The 15,784-nt window shown below is 47.9% G+C and overlaps 1 protein-coding gene across 2 annotated transcripts; it reads left to right on the top strand.

Annotated features, from left to right (window-relative positions):
• The first annotated feature begins 6,591 nt into the window (after nt 1-6,591).
• AP5Z1 (adaptor related protein complex 5 subunit zeta 1) lies at nt 6,592-15,520 on the top strand. Of its 2 annotated transcripts, XM_071571221.1 has the most exons (17): nt 6,592-6,665; nt 6,965-7,102; nt 7,497-7,683; nt 8,651-8,795; nt 9,024-9,136; nt 9,672-9,840; nt 10,533-10,673; nt 11,037-11,074; nt 11,148-11,310; nt 11,579-11,757; nt 12,231-12,373; nt 13,070-13,219; nt 13,428-13,539; nt 13,944-14,041; nt 14,284-14,416; nt 14,591-14,805; nt 15,105-15,520. In XM_071571221.1, exons 1-17 carry the CDS (start codon nt 6,625-6,627, stop codon nt 15,373-15,375), a joined length of 2,436 nt encoding a protein of 811 aa, XP_071427322.1. In that variant the 5' UTR covers nt 6,592-6,624; the 3' UTR covers nt 15,376-15,520. The 2 variants fall into 2 exon arrangements, with proteins under 2 accessions (XP_071427322.1, XP_071427323.1); XM_071571222.1 differs by lacking the exon at nt 6,965-7,102 and having other exon boundaries at nt 6,613-6,665.
• Nucleotides 15,521-15,784: the final 264 nt, after the last annotated feature.

A 15,784-nucleotide genomic window follows, 5' to 3' on the forward strand; every position in this document is an offset into this window, starting at 1 on the left:
GGGCTGCAGAGGAATGAAAATTAATGTGATGGTAGAATCCAGTCTTCAGCTAGAAAGAAAATGTTTACCTTAATGGTTGTATGCAGTACTTGGAATATTTTGAATTGATCATCCAGCTTGGGTTTATTGTCTAAAAAGTTGCATCTCATCCTCGGTTACATTAACTGAGGAAGGTTTGAGGGGAAGAAAAGGAGGAGGCTTTACTTCATCTTCTGCTGTTTGTGTAACAAAGGTCAGGGCATGTTGAATATTTACACTGTGATGACTTAGACCTGGGAAAACTGTAAAACCAAGTTCTTAATGTATGAATTCACTTTTCACCATTCCCTATTGATTTTTTCTTTTACCTTAGGCAATGACATTGACTAATTTTACTTTGATCACAGTTAGTTTATAGCAACTTGTGTTGCCCTGGTTTGTAAGAGCTGAATGCAGTTGTTCTTGGTCTTATTCCACTGGAATTCCTTAGCTGTTGTTTGTCTTGACCTTGGCTCTTGTGATATGGAAAGCTTTGTACAGTAAGATCAATTTAATCTGATTTAGTGATAGCACAGTGCTGAGCACAAAATTGAAGTTCATGATTAGCTCGTATATTCTTTTCAACTCTTTTTCCTTCCCATATTCCTGCCTCCCCCGTACCATTTATGCTGTTCCCTGTAGCATATCCTGTCACTTTTATCCACTGACACAAGCAGCACCTTGCTTGCATTAAGCTCTACCCAGGGACTCCAGGATGAAAATACCTGTGGAATACATGTTGCTCCAGAGCAGGTTGAGAAAGGTCAATTAGGTCACCCTGTATTAATTTTCATGCTGTGTTCTAGACATGTTACTATTGGGCAGAGCTTTTTCAGGGATATGTTTTCAGAGACTTATTAAAGCTTTGTAAGAGGAAAGAAATAGTTAAATAACATCAGAAGCCTTTACAATGCTTCTGCAGTCATTGGATGTTTTAGACATCTGTCTTGTGTACTGACTTACAGTTGTTGTTCAGAGCAAATTTCCACTTTTTTTTTTCCTTTTTCAGTAGGGAAATACCAGTAGTGAGATAAAACTTGGAGCACAGGAGGGTAAGGACCTGCATCAAAGCAAGTGAGAGCATCTGGCCTGAGCTGTCATGCAGTGGGATGTGGAACACTTTTTCCTGCCTGCTGGGAGTGTTAAATTGGTGTTAGAGCTTTTCATCTGTGTTCACAGGGAGATATTTGGTATCACTCTGACGTGTGCAAGTGTGTAAATGAATGTCACGATGTAGGGGGAAAGAAGAAATGTTACCCTGCTGGATTTAGGGATCTTGGATATAACAAGGATTTAACTTAGCAATAGTTCTGTACCTTTCCACAGAGAATCCACTCTCACTACCCATGAGATGAAAACATCTCAGCAGTGTAAGAACAATTTCTCATGCAGCTGCACATGTTCATTGCCTCAGAGAAGAGCCTAGCTTGCCTCCTCTGCATCATCCAAATAGATAGTTGAAGATTCCAGTAAGATCCTTTTCCGAAGGCTGAAGCAACCTGGTTGTCCTGGTCTCTTCTTGTACATCACATGCTCAGGCTCCAGGGCATCAGGTGGAATTGCTGCAGAAGGTCACTGTGGGTCCTGTACTGGGGAGTCCAAAAGCAGGCACAGGTGTGGAAAATGTTGGATGGATTGGAAGAGGAATCCCTTTTTTTTGCCCTGGTAGCTACACTTCAGCCTGTACAGCCCAGCACCTGTTTGGGCTCTTGATGCAAGACAAGTGTAAGAAATGAGTCACAAAGTGAACTGGAAATGCTCTTGATTGCATTTGCACATATGCAACCATCTTGTCCCTGTCTTCTAAGGGTGGGTGCCAGCTTGGGTGGTGGAGCTTTTGGAGCAGGAGGCATTACTAGAGGATCCTGGTCACCTCCAAGTATCTTTACTTTCTCAAATGACAATTTCAATCCAATGTGGAGCTTGCCTTGAGTTTCTACCCTGATGCAAAATCTTTGAGGTTTTTTAAGTCCTGCTGCTAGTAAGTTGGACTCGGGCATTAAGAATGAACCTCTAAAGCAACATGACTTGCTTCATCATTTTGCCCTTGCTGCACACTGAGATTTTGAGTTTGCAAATGCCATCCTGCAGCAAATGATCTCTCTTCTCTTGCCAGCCAGTCTCTTGGGCAGCTCCTGTTTCTGCTCCTCATCAGTTTTCCCCTCTATTTGTAGTTACTTCTGTCAACTCCAGAGTTCTTTAATCCAACTCCTAATTTAATTCCATTGCTTGAAGGTCTGCATCTGGCGAGGATCTGTGTGTTAGGCTGCAGTTACACAACAGATTGTTCAATCATGTAACTTTTTGTTTCCTTCTGGGTGACGAGTTACGCCAAAGCTGCTACAATATAGCATACACTACTGCTGGAAAGTGGAGCTTCCAATGGAGCCAGCTGTGCTGCAGAAAACAGTTACACTACAAGGTCTTCTGGATTGCTGGAACTGGTGGGATTTGGGAGGTGGTGCCTTCTTGCATTTTGATCTGCACGTGAGCAAAACAGCTGGAGCATCTGTGTGCAGCTGCCTGGCAGCTGTTTGGCTGGGATTGGTGAGATCAGCATCTCTCTCTGCTGGGGGTGTTATTTGCAGGGCAGTGCATGTGTTTGTGCCCACAGGTGTGGGTGTATTCACACACAATAATCAGTGGCAATTAGCTGGCTAGGAGGGTAGACTTCCTCTGTTAGGGTGTCTTTCATGGGGTAGTAATAACACCAGGGAGCATTTTACTTTGGCCTGAGCAAGACATTTTGAAAAATACTTGGTTTTCTTGGAGCACTATATTTAAATTCCAAATTTTGCATCAACTTTTGACCTTTGTATTTATATGCTCAGAAAATTCTTTTGATACCTTTTCAGTTTACCGACAAGGAATTAAAACCTTTCAGAATGTATCACTGGTCCTCTCCTTATGTGTCACTTTAGGTTTAAGAGCCTGAGGGTAGTTGTGCCAAATCTACCCATTTGCTCTCAAGATAGAAAAAAAACCCAAACATTGACAATTCATGGGTGGCAGCTAAGGAAGAAACCCTTTAAATATTTTTCTCAGAGAATATTAAATTAGATCTGTGTAAACATAAAATTTATATTTATTTTGTGTGTGTGTGTGAGTGTGTGAGGGTGTGTGTCAGTATAGATATATAAATGGTCCATGACTATTTCTTTCTCTTGAATGGTACTTACCCAGACTTTTATACAGTAGGTTGGTGAATTCCTGCACCAGGCACTGATTCTAGAAGAACAATGTACCTGTTTTTGTAACGAATGTGAGCAGCCAGTGGAAGCAGCTTTACTTCAGTGATTGCTTTCATTCCTCTTGCAGAGCAGAAAAGGCTACTTGGTACTTGCATCTTCCCTGTGCAGGAGCCCTGCTTCTGGCTTTGTTGTGCTTTCAGCAGCCCCAGTCCACGCTGCTTTTCTGGCAACAAAATCCCCCCAAGTGGCACTAATGAAAGCTGGAATCCCTTCTTGTCTCCAATTATCTGTAGTTGTGGTATTGGGGAGTTCTTTACAGTTTCTGCTCTGTAAGTAATGGGACCTTATTTCTAACAGAGGAAGTTTTTGGAGGGTCCATGAGGATGCTGTAAGACTGAGGAATTCCTCCCTGCCAGGTGGCTAAGCTAACACTGGGGTACTGTGAAATAGTTTCTTTTCCTCTGTGGTGACATTATTTTTCTTTTATCGTGCTTCTGTCTCTTTGTGGGGTGAGATGTGTGTGTATCCCCTTCAGACAAACACAGAAAAGCTTTTCTAATGTTCCCATTCACAGGGAGTAAATTGTACCGAACTGGCCAAATTTCATGCCACAAGAATCACTAAATTCACTGAAGGGTGTACTTTGACCCACTTGGATCTTCCAAAAATTATTCTTAAAAGTAGGTTGGTTTCCTAATCCTAACTGCTGTTCCAGAAATTCCTTTCTCTATGAGGACCTGAGTTAATGCTTCACCCTGGTGGTCACTGGCTGGTGATGGGGCTTCAGCACTTCAGGGAGAACAGGATTGGTGGTAGGAAGAGTAACCAGAATGGGAGCAGTGAAAGGAAGCAGCTTTCCTTCTCAGCAGAAAACAGCCCTTGTGAAAAAAACAGATTTCCCCTGATATTTGGTTATTACTTCTGTCTTCTGCCAGGTTAAGTGAAGCCCCTTTGCTGTGGTCTCAGCCTCACTGTCCTGCTTCTACACCACCTCAGTTCCACTTTAAAGCAGTCTGAGACAAAGCTTTCCTCAAAGCTAAGGGCAGTGGTGAGGAAAAAGTTCTGTTAGCTGAAGAAAAATGAGATTTAAATGGAGCAGAAAAAGCAAGATTTCCTTCTGTTTCACTGTCTTGCTGCTAAAAGTCTGATGCAGAACATCCTGATGTTCTGCTGATTTATATGCTGCTCTTGGGAGGTGGGCAGGCTGCTAAGTATGCAAGTTGGCTCTGTAGCAATTGAACCTGCTTAATCTCTCCTTTTTTTCCTCCCTCAAATGGGCTTGAAGTAGAGGGAACCAGAGTATTGTTTGTAAGATCTTTTTGCTTTAATAGAAAACAGAATGCAAAAAAAAAAAAGCTCATTCAAATATACTGATACAGAAAATGGCTTTACAATGCAAAAATCCTACAAGACCATGTATTGTCTTGGGTTCTGGACATACCCTGTCCAGCCTGCCAGCCAACCTCCACGTAGCCAAAAAGAGCATTTAAAGAGTCTGTAGCTATCCAAAGGACTGTTATCCAAAGGACTGTTTAAAGCTGTTTAAGGATAAATCAAAAGCTGTATGGGAGCCATGGATGGTAAAGCTGGAAATTCAGATCCATCTCTGAATAATTGCTCTAAAAAATAAATTCAGAAAAATCTGACTCTCCCCCTGTTCTGCAGATGCACATTCCCACCAAGTCCCCAAGGGAAGGCTGAGAGGAGAACCTGAAATACCTCAATGGCTTGACAGAAGGGTTTGCTACAGAGATCTGGGACAGCCTTTCCCCTTTCACCTCGGTTTGGCACTTATTTTAAAGATGGTGATGGAAGGGGGAACTAAAGCCATGCTTGCATTTCAGTTCCTGGTGTTGCCTGTGCAAGACACCTCCAGCCAGATGTTCTGGGATTTGTGGGGTTTGTTTTTGGTTTTTTTACAGCTGATATCAAAAGTATTTTTTGTGACTTGTTTTCGTTATCAGTGCTTTTTACAAAGCAGGTGTGTATCCCAAAGGGGAAGCTCCATCTGGGGCAATGGATGTGAAGTTCCATCTTCTTTCTCTGGCCATGTTGCAGCACTGCTCTTGTGAGATGCTCAACTGCACAGGCAGACTGTGGCTCCCACGAGGGTGGGATCCGGCATCCAAGGAGCAAGACCTGCATTTCCACATCAAATGGGATACAGTGGTTTTGTTTGCTTGTTTTTTTAATATGGAGCCATACATTTTTTTAAGTAATTTGAGATCTGAATGTGATTTCTAATGTATCGAGAACGTTAATATTTTAAAGCTATAACAAAGTTTTAAATTTCTACCTTTTTTTTTTCATTTATTTTAACTGTTCTGTTACCTTAATTTGATGTATGTGGTTGGGGAATGTTGCTTCTCCTCTTAGCATTTGTTTCTATAACCAGAAATAAAATTATATATGAAAGAGAAAATGCCCTGAAATTGCTTTGAGGTGACAGACTTGAATCCTTCCAGGGTAGTATCATGGGGGAGGGGGGGGGAAGGGGTGAGTTTCCTGCATTGACTAATTAAAAAATAATATAGTATACACAGTGAGCAAGGTATTCAGCCAGAGCCATTTTTGGGGAGCATCTTTTAAAATTGCCCTGTCTTTGGCTCCCCACGTGCATCGGGTGTATTTTCTGACCCAGGCAGAGGAGAGAAAAGGTGTCCATGGAATAACCTGATAGTCCTTCTTGCTCCCCTCTGCAGCAGCTCTGCCTGTTCAGCTGAGGTGACAGGCCCTGCTCCTCTCCCAAGGGCAAAGGGGAGCTTCTGCTCTGCTGGCTAATTGCCCAGGAACGCCGTTAATGAATTTTAATGCCTTAAGGGCACAGGGCAGGGAAGCACCCACGGGCAAAGTGCCAGCCTTGCTCCCCTGGCATCTCCTCCTGCTCGCAGGGCACTGCCCGGCACGGTGGGAGCTCCTCCTTATTGGCAGCCGGGAGAGTCGCCTCCGATGGGGAAATATTAATGGATTTTTAACCTTTTGGAAGTGCTGGAGACCACCTGTTGAGCAGCTGTTTTTAACATGTCCTGCCTCTTTTGAAAAGCATCGTTTTTTGAACAGGTGGCAGGAAAGGCTTGATAGGACATCTTTTATCATGACAGTCTTAGAAACCCCTGCCCTGACACCTCTGCCATGTGATGTTTTCCAGAGGTCTGAATCCCCAGAGCCATGCGCGATGGCCTGGGAACCAACTTCTCCTGGTACTCCTGAGGCGGACAATAACAGCAGCAGCATCTCAAACAGTCCATGATCTCCAGCGGAGATAATTTTGGCGTTACCCCTCTTGCCTGAGGGCGGAACCTCTGTGCGGCAGCCGCCGTGTCCCCCCGGAGCCAAGCGCCGCGTACCGCCCAGCTCTGGGGGGCCGCTTTGTGCGCGCACCGTGGCGCGGAGCGGGGCGGGCGGAGGGTGCGGGATGTTCTCGGCGGCGGCCGAGAGTTTCCTCAGGCAGGCCAGGTGGGCCTGGGCCGGCGGCAGGGACCCCTCGGGGCGGGGGGGACCGCGGGACGGCGGCAGGGACCCCTCGGGGCCGGGGGGACCGCGGGACGGCGGCAGGGACGCCTCGGGGCCGGGGGGTGCTGGCGGAGGGACCGCGCCAGGCGCTGAGGGAGCAGCTGAGCCTGAGGGGTGTGAGTGAGTCTGTGTGTTTCTGTGTGTGAGGGACTCGGGGATGTAACCGTCCATCCCTGGGCTTCCCGGGAGGGCCGGGAATGGGGGTCCGGGGTGCTGACAGCACTGCCGCCACCCCCCGGCAGGGAGATCCAGGAGGAGGAGCTGCGGAGGTTCTGCGGCCGCGTGTCCGCCCTCCTGCAGGGCCCCGAGCCCGGCGCCGAGGCCGCCGAGGGGCTGCGGAGGCTGCACCTCACCGTGGCCGCCACCAAGTACCCCCGCAGGTGAGTGAGCGGCTCTGGGACTCCCTGGTGTGCGGCGAAGCAAAGTGGTTCTTTCTTAACCACAGCAAAAATAAAAGGAAGGGGCTGGGTTAGTGCTTAAAAAAAAAAAAAACACCCTGTTTTGAAAACCCTGAGTTCGAGAGAAACATTTAGCCCCGCTTTGCCTTTTTCCCCCTTGCTACGCACAAGCTGCCTGTCTGCTTTTGCAATGAGAGTAACAACAAGTGTTGGTGTCACTGAGCTCTCTGTCAAGAGGAACAGCATTCAGAAGCGAAGATGATAAGATGACATCAGTCACTGTCAAGGGGGATCATCCCCAAGCCAGGAATATGCAGGAAATAAACATCTGAATCTTGCCTTGCCTTGCAGTGATGCTTTACTGTGGCTCTTGCAGGCTGGATGGCAAGTTTGTGGAGCTGTTGCAGACAGTGCTGTGCTCGTCCAAAAGCCCTGAGCAGATTCAGGTGTTGTGTGCTGCCATCCTGAGAGAGATGTCACCTTGCAATGATCTCATCCTCTCCTGTGGTGAGATTCAAGATACAAAACTCTTGAGCTTGGTATCCTCCATCCTTCTGGCTCAGGTAAATGACCTGTCAAGTCACAAATCTTTCCCTGTCAATATGGATTTGCTTTTTGATTGTTCCCTCTTGCTGACATCCCTCCCTGAGCTCAAGGAGTGTGAAAATATGTAGGAAAAAGCAGAAGTACTGCAATGTGCATTTAAGGAATCTCATTATTCTGCTTTGCAAAGGAAAAAATGGCAAATTTTTTTGTGTTTAGCATTTGTTAACAAAAACTGCTTACAACTGTAGTGTTTAGAAACTGAGGTCCTGGAAAAAAGAACCCTTGAGTGCTGGCTGCTGGAATAGGTTTCTGGTCAGGGCTGCTTGAACCTGAAGAGCAAAAGATTTTACAGTGAATTCACTACTTCTTGTTTTTATGATACTGTCTTTCATGTTCAAATATAAAAAAATACACATAAAACCTATAAAACATGTAAGGCTGTAAATGTGAATGGCACTGCAAAGATCCAGATTCTCCAAGGAGAAGAAAACATAAGGACTTCCCTGTTTTGTGTGCTGCCTGGGGAGTAAGCAGGAAGCTTCTTTTTTTCCTTCACTCCTTTTACTATTATTGTGCTTGTTAAAATATTTTTCTGAAACTTCTCATTCTGAGTTTCACTATGTGTTTAGAAATGTCTCCTATGTTTCTGACACTCATTTGAGCTTAGAGGAAATGAAACAGAAACCACAAAAGTATTACTGATGTGCTGCCTTACAAAGCTCCTCTCGCCCATATCCAGCCTTGACACTGTCCTGCAGTTCCACAGTGTCAAAATATACTCAGTAACACACATAAGCAGCCCTATAATTTGGGATCTGTGAATTCAAATTGCAGAAAATCTCTGTAAAATGTGGTAAAATAACCTGTGCTGTGAGTTCTTTTTGTGTTTGACTTTTGTATTGATGCCTGATGGAAGATTGTCTGGTGTTCATGTCTAGCAATGGTGGATTATCTGCCCAGCTTTACCTCTGCTTTGTTTTTAAGGGAAATAAGAAGGGTGAAGTGGCTGCTGTGGGGGAGCATGTTGTAAAAGTCCTTGAAAGAAGATTACCCGAGGGTCAGAGTGCTCTGTTCCTCCTTCCTGTCCTGGCAAATGTCATCAGTCTTTCACCAGAATCTCTGACTGAAGGTAAATGTGTAGCAAGGGCTGAGATTGCCACCTGGCTGCGATCTGTGTAGTGATCAGAAGGCTTTGGTTAGAAACTGCTGTCAGAAGTGACTTCTGTGCCACAAGGAAAGTGAACTTGCTGGCTGAGACAGTGATCTAAGCTGGAGAAAAACAGGGTTAACAGGGGTATGATGCAAAGGCTGCTTCTCTGTCCAGTCTAGCAATGACCCTGTGACTTTCCTTGTACAGAACAGACTGATGTTGTCAGTAAAAAGCTGGGTGACTGGCTGAGGTATGCAAGTACTCGGCAAGGAATTCCTCAGACCTCTGGAGGCTTCTTCTCCAGTCCCAGAACCAAACAGGTAAGTGCTGAGTTGCCATGATCACCTCACAGGGGCATTCATGAGTCAATTACCTGCTGTTTCAGGTTCCCAGAATCACCTTCTTTTGGGAAATGGTAGCCTAGAATTGCTGCTGTTCTGTAGCATATTTGGTGGAGTAAGTGGTCAAGACACATAGGAAACCAAAGTAAGGAGATTTATAGCTCTAAGATTCAGGTGTTCTGCTGTAGTGCCACTGTTGTCAGGGCTGCTGGGTGGGCTATGCTCAGCAATGTGTGAGCTTTAATCCTTGAAGTAGTTTTAAGGGAAGAGTCTTTTAGTGGCCATGTACCTCAGAATAAAAGGTGATTGCAAATAAGTCAGTGTCAGAAAGTAAGAAAGTTCAGTGTTTCAAGCTGGGGAGAAGGATCCAACACATTTGGCTTTTCTCTGGATACCTGCCCTCCTACAGGACCATAAATGAGGGCTACTTGTCTGCATGGGCTCAGTGGGGATTTTCCTGCCTTTCCACGTAGCCTTTCCCTCGGGGTCTGACCTGCTGCATCTTTCTTCTCAGCCTGCTCCTCTCACAGAGGTGGATGGTGCCATTTCCACAGACTTCTTCACAGTGCTCTCAGTGGGCCAGCACTACACACAGGACCAGTGGCTCAATGTGCAGGCCTTCTCCATGCTGCGAAAGTGGCTGCTGTGCTCTGAGGGCCACGAGGTGAAGACCCCTCATCCAGGTATGGACTGAAGGTCTGCAGGCCAGAGTGAGCTGCAGCCACAAAGGGGGCTGTGTGCTTTGAGATGCCGTATGAGATGGCTGTACCAGCAACCACCAAAGTGTTCTCTTTAAAACAGGAAAAGAGAAGATTTAGATTAGATGTTAGGAGGAAATTGTTCCCTGTGAGGGTGGTGATGCACTGGCACAGGTTTTCCAGAGAAGCTGTGGCTGTCCCATCCCTGGAAGTCTTCAAGGGCAGGTTGGATGGGACTTGGGAAAACCGGACCTAGTGGAAGTGTCCCTGCCCATGGCAGGGGGTTGGAACAAGATGATTTTTAGGGTTCCTTCCAACCCAAACCATTCTATGATTCTAGTGGCAGTAATACAGGCAGGAATTCATGGATGCTGAACTAGAAGCAGGGAAACTTTGGGAAGGAATATTACAAAGCCTCCTGACTGATCCTTAGTAACCCTTGCATGAGGAATTACTCATTCGGTGAGTCTCCTGCTTTGAGAAAAAGCCCCATGAGTCTCCAAGAAAGAAGGGCTGGGTGATGGGAGACAACATCTCCTTAGTGTTCTTGTGACATTCCTTTCTCTCCCAGCCTCCTGTTTTTCACACTGCACCTGGGGACAGACAGTTCCTGTGCTGTTGTGCAGCTGTGTGGATTACATCACCCATGGCTGATACATACAATCTTTATTCTGTAGATGACAAACCAGGAATGGACAAGTCTGTTACATCCATGGTTTCAGCTACATCCTCATCTAGTCGACTGCTTCCTCCAAAGGAGCATCTGAGGGAGAAAGCCTTCGAGTACTGCCAGCGGCTGATTGAGCAGAGCACTCGGCGTGAGTCTTGCCATGAACCCTTCCTGGAACTCCCTTGGTAGTGTTCTCAAAAATATTTCTGGTTTGGGCTGGGATCTCACTCCCTGGAATCCACAGTCAGGCTTCAGGGATAGGACCTATGGCAGCTGCTGCAAGTCATTGACCTGCCCTGCATTGGGATGCTGGGAGGGATTTGGAGGCAATGGCCACATTCTGCCTTCACCCCTGGTTTTGCAGGGGAGGTTATGAAACTTGGCTGTCGTTAGCCTGGAATCAGGATCAGCACATGTTCCTGCCTGTCCTGAAATTGGAGTTAGTGCTCAAACTGCCAGTCTAATGTTCCTGTTTGGGCTAAAAGGTTGATTTGGACTCTTTCTCTGGTAGGACCCCTGAAGAAAGATGATGGAGACCTGCAGAAAGCTGTGAGTACACAGAGGTGTGGCTGAAGCTCTCGACTTTTGGCTTCCCCTGCTCCAATCTGACTCTGTTCTGCAGTGTCTCATTGAGGCAGCGACAATTGTGGACATCATCTGCAAGCAAGACTCCTCCTACGTGTGCCATGCTGTCTCCTTCCTGAAAACCCTGCATGGCAGGATTTGTGGGGATACCACTTATGCCAGGGCACTACTGCCCATTGCCCAGTTCTTTCTGAACCACAGTAAGTCATCAGCTCCCACGCCCTCCTCCACAATCTAGTCTTGCATGTTCCAGCACAGCCTTTTGTCCTGACAGTTTGCTGGTTGTCGGAGTTGGCACTTCCACCTTGGCTGTTCTGTGGGATGGATGAGCCCACTCCAGGAGGCCCAGGATCTGGGGGGTCCCATGCCCTTTAGGAAAACACAACCCAGATCTAGTTTAGCCCCTGGAGCCCGTGATGCCAGGGCTGCTGGGTGGGCTGTGCTCAGCAACTTGCTGTGTTCTCCCAGGCAAACTGGCGGCTGTGGATTTGGATGCAATCTGCCAGCACTTGTTCACTGATATCCCAGCTCAGCTCTTCCACAACCCATCACTGGCCTTCGAATTTGTCCAGTTCTGCAAATACAACAGCCAGCTCCTCACAGACACCTCCAGCATATTCAGGCAGAGCTTCCCAAATCTCTTCAAGGTACAACTTGCTCGAGCTGTTGTGTTCTGTGCCCAAGAATCTCCTGTTTGCACTCCAGAGCCCTCTGTGTGCCTCCATGGTAGTGCTAGGGAGAGCACGGAAAAAAGAGGACTGTTATAAAAGCAACTGTGAGTTTGAAGAGGGAAGGGGGTTCTGGGTGTGTTTAGCACTGCCAGGAAGGGAGAGTCTGTGTTAGCATGACTGCCAGTGGGCTGGGAAGCACAATGAGCACAGAGCACTGCACTTTGTTTTTGGAAAAGTTTAATAAGTTGCAGCTTACCAACCACTGAACCAGCTGCCAGAGGCCTGTGTTGAGCTTCCAACAGCCTCCTGGGTTTTGACCAAAACTTCAGACTTCCCTGGTTTTGGTTTTCAGAAGTGATTTTCCCTGCGCCATCCCTTTTGTCTGGAATTGTCTGGGTGTGTAGTGGAGTAGCAGGGACACTGCAGCAGTTTGTGCTTGTTCCTTGCAGTTCCTGGCATGGAACAGCCCACCCCTTATCTCAGAGTTTGTGGACCTTCTCCCATTTCTGCTGGATGCAAGCACAGCCATTGAGATCTTCCATTTGCTGCTTGACCTGCCCTGTTTGACAGCAGCTCTGGACATCCAGCTGAGGTAATGCACCTTCCCTTCCTCTCACTTGCTCATCAGGGTCTTGACATTGACCATAGCCCAGCATACACTTCTCTTGATGCTCTGCTTTCCTCTCGCTGCTGCTGTCCCAGTTCTGCAGTCAGGTTAACAAGCTGCACTGTCTCTGGGGCTTGGGCAGCTCTTGCCATTCCCCTCTCCCTGTCCAGCTCCAAATGGTTGCCACATGCTGAAGTCTGCCATGAGCCACCACCTTAACACAGAGGTGGGGGCTACCTGATCTTCCCTCCCTACTCTTACACCTCTTTCTTGGCTGAAGACATACAGAGGTTTCTTTCTGAGGTCATTGGGAACTGTGAGTTTCCAGGAAGATGGAATAGGACTGAAACTGGCTGTACCTCTGCTTTTCCTTTTTCTCCCGGCATCAACAGCTCTGTCTGGAGTGCTTAGTAAAGATATCTGAGGCAGATATTGGTGTGCTTGGATGACTGAGGGATACAGAGGGCCATTTTTCCCTTTCCCAGAAGTGATACAGAAGCAAGTCTGGAACTATTGCCTGAGCATGGGGAGGGTCTGAGCTCATAATTTTCTGTCATCCTGATTGTGTCCCAGAGGGCCTGGATTAGACCACTTTGCTGTCGCTGGTTCAGTGTTCATGATTCCATCTGTGCCCTGGCCCATTCTCATAATGCAGCAGGTTCTGTATGTGTTTCCTGCTAGGGCAGCTGCTCTTCCTGCCTCTGAGAAGGCCCCAAGTGACCCAGCTGTGAAACCAGCCACCTGTCTGGAAGCCTTTCGTCATCCCCTCTACAAGAACACGTTCCAGTATCTTCTCCGCACCAAATCTGCTCCCGAGGATGCCCCAGAGAGGTAGGAGCCTGCCCCCAGAGTGCAGTTCAGCCATCCAGCTCTGGGAGGCAGCACTGGGATTACTGGAGAAAGCACAGCTGGGGTGAGGTGGGCTTTTCTTCCCTCTGCAGCTTTGCCAGCACTCAGAGGCCATGTGGGGGATATGGAAGTGCAGCCAGGAGAGTAGCTGGGAACAAGCCTTCAACAGTAACTCTTCTCTTGCCCACAGCCTGATTCCACTTCGGCAGCTGCTGGGATCCCTTGCTGGCAGCCCAAGGGTGGTCCAGTGTGCAGAGACTGTCCCTGTCTTACTGGAGCTCTTTTTCAGGGTGGTGGCAGAGGTAGGTCCTTTGGGGGGAGTTTGGCTCCCACTTGTACCATGGGAGTGTCTTGTTACGTGAAGATCAGTTGGAGAAGCAAAATTGTTAAGATGCCGTAGCTTCAAGAGGGAGCTGCACCAGGGGACAGTGGGTTTAATACTGGCCTGAACCAGCACTGAGCTGGCCACTTCATGCAGAGAAGCAGAAAAACTCCATGGTGCCAGTGTCAGGTTCAGTCTGTGTTCTCCACCAGCTGTAAAGAATAGGGTTGAGAGCAGAGTGCCTGATACCTGCTTTCTGCAGTGCTCCTCTCCTGCTAGATCAGGCAGTTTTCCTGCCAGCTGTGTTACCTGTCTGGTTGGTTTGGGGTTTGGCTGCTATAAGTCACTTGTTTCAACCCTTGCTGAAACAAGGCTGGTTTTCAGTTTGCAGATTCGTCTCTGATAAACCAGCTGGTGGTGCTGCTGCTGCAGAGGAGTGACCAGCTGTACGAGATCCCAGCGTTTAAAGATGACATTTACAGGTGAGATGGGGCAGGAGACACAGCCAAGCTCCCAGCCCTTCCACTGGCTGCAGCCTGGCATCGCAGGGCAGCCCAGGAGCCTTTTCAGTTGTGACCCAGTCCCTGCTGTGACACATCTTCAGAGGGTTTGAAATGGAAATACCCTGAGGGTATTGCCAATGTCTGGGTACTGCCAGCCCCTCCTCAGATGGGTGATGACCACCTTGCCCATGGTCTGTGCTCTGCCCTTCTCTCTGCCCCAGGGTGCTGAGCTCACAGCTGGCGATGCTCTGCAAGCTACACCCTGCCCTTGTTGTGGAACTGTCCACAGAGATTCTGGATTTCTCAGGATCAGTCAGCAACATCCAGAACAAGGAGCCCATTTTCACCCATATGGTGAGTGGAGCCTGTCTGTCTCTGCCACAGGCTGCTTTGACTGCAGTGCAATCTGCTGGTCATCCTCCCTTTCCTCCTCTCTCCTAGCATTGGCTAATCTGATTTTCAATTCCCCAAAAATTACTTGATTCCCTTTCCTTGTGCTTGCCCTGAGCACGTCTGCCCTTGCCCCAGGTCTGGGCCATCGGGGAGTACCTGTCTGTGTCCTACGACAAGCGCTGCACTGTGGAGCAGATCACCCGGTTCTTTGAGACCCTCGAGGCTGTGCTGTTTGAGGTCACCCAGCTCCGGCCGCTGGGCAGCACCCCCAGCTGTGCCCCCCGTGCCATCAGTGCCCTCATGGCTACCTTGACCAAGCTGGCAGCCCGCAGCCAGGACCTGATCCCCAGGTGAGGACGGGTGGCGGGGACGGGCAGAGGGTTGAAATGCGCAGATCTCACGAGTCCAAACACAGGTTTGCTAGTGATAAATAATTAAATTTGGCAACTAATGGAACCTGAAACTGAAACAGGACAGAGGATATAGGCTGTGGAGGTGCACAGTTTGGGGAAGTGAGATTCATCTGCTGACTAATGCTCTGTCACCTGATGTTCGGCTGCACTAGTCCTTGGGAGTTCACAGTCTTACATGGTGACCTGGCTGGATGCAAAGGTCCTGCCAGTTGATGTCTGTGTCCTTTCTCCTGCAGAGTGTCCATGTTCCTGTCCAAGATGAGGACATTTGTGCAGAGCCCTGCTGTCACCTCTGTTTACTGCGAGGAGGACCTTGAGGAGATCCTTATTCGGGCAACTGAGCTTATGAACCTGCTGAAGATGCCCAGTGTGGCTCAGTTTGTGTTTACCCCACCCGTGGATGTGGCCAGCACACAGCTTCAGAGAGAGGTGAATGACTCCCTCCCTTTCGCCCTAAGGTTGGTCACCAATCTCCTGGAGCCAGCTCCTGGCTGCATGCCAGTGTGAGGGCAGGAGGTTTCTGGAGTAACTGACTGGACACTGCTGACACTCAAGGCCGAGGCCCTGATCTTAACTGGAAATGAGGAACAAATGATTGTGAATGAAACAGAAAAGAGGAATAAGTACAGCTGAGGCTGCTCTTCTGCTCTGAGGCTCTTTGTATTTCTGTGTCCTAGAGTCTGTTGCTTTTTTATCTCCTAAGCTTGTCTTACCCCTCCCTGGTGAGAATGCATTGAAAATATCAGTGGATTGTTGTGAATGTGGCAGGAGAGTGAATGAGTGCATTAACACCCTGCCAGCACACCATGCCCCTTTGGAGATGCACTTCTTCCCTCCCTTCCTCTGCCTTGTTTCCCTCCCCTTTGCTCACTACACCTGGCTCTGCACGTGCTGCTTTTATTGCATCTTCTTGCAA

This window comes from Pithys albifrons, chromosome 16 (assembly GCF_047495875.1).
Source record: "Pithys albifrons albifrons isolate INPA30051 chromosome 16, PitAlb_v1, whole genome shotgun sequence".
NCBI lineage: Eukaryota > Metazoa > Chordata > Aves > Passeriformes > Thamnophilidae > Pithys > Pithys albifrons.

Excerpts from the sequence above, each read along its gene's own strand:
- AP5Z1 (XM_071571221.1), top strand. The coding sequence starts at position 6,625 with ATGTTCTCGGCGGCGGCCGAGAGTTTCCTCAGGCAGGCCAG. Across the intron at positions 11,075-11,147 it reads ATGGAGACCTGCAGAAAGCT|TGTCTCATTGAGGCAGCGAC; the intron begins GTGAGTACACAG and ends TCTGTTCTGCAG. Across the intron at positions 12,374-13,069 it reads GCTCTGGACATCCAGCTGAG|GGCAGCTGCTCTTCCTGCCT; the intron begins GTAATGCACCTT and ends GTTTCCTGCTAG.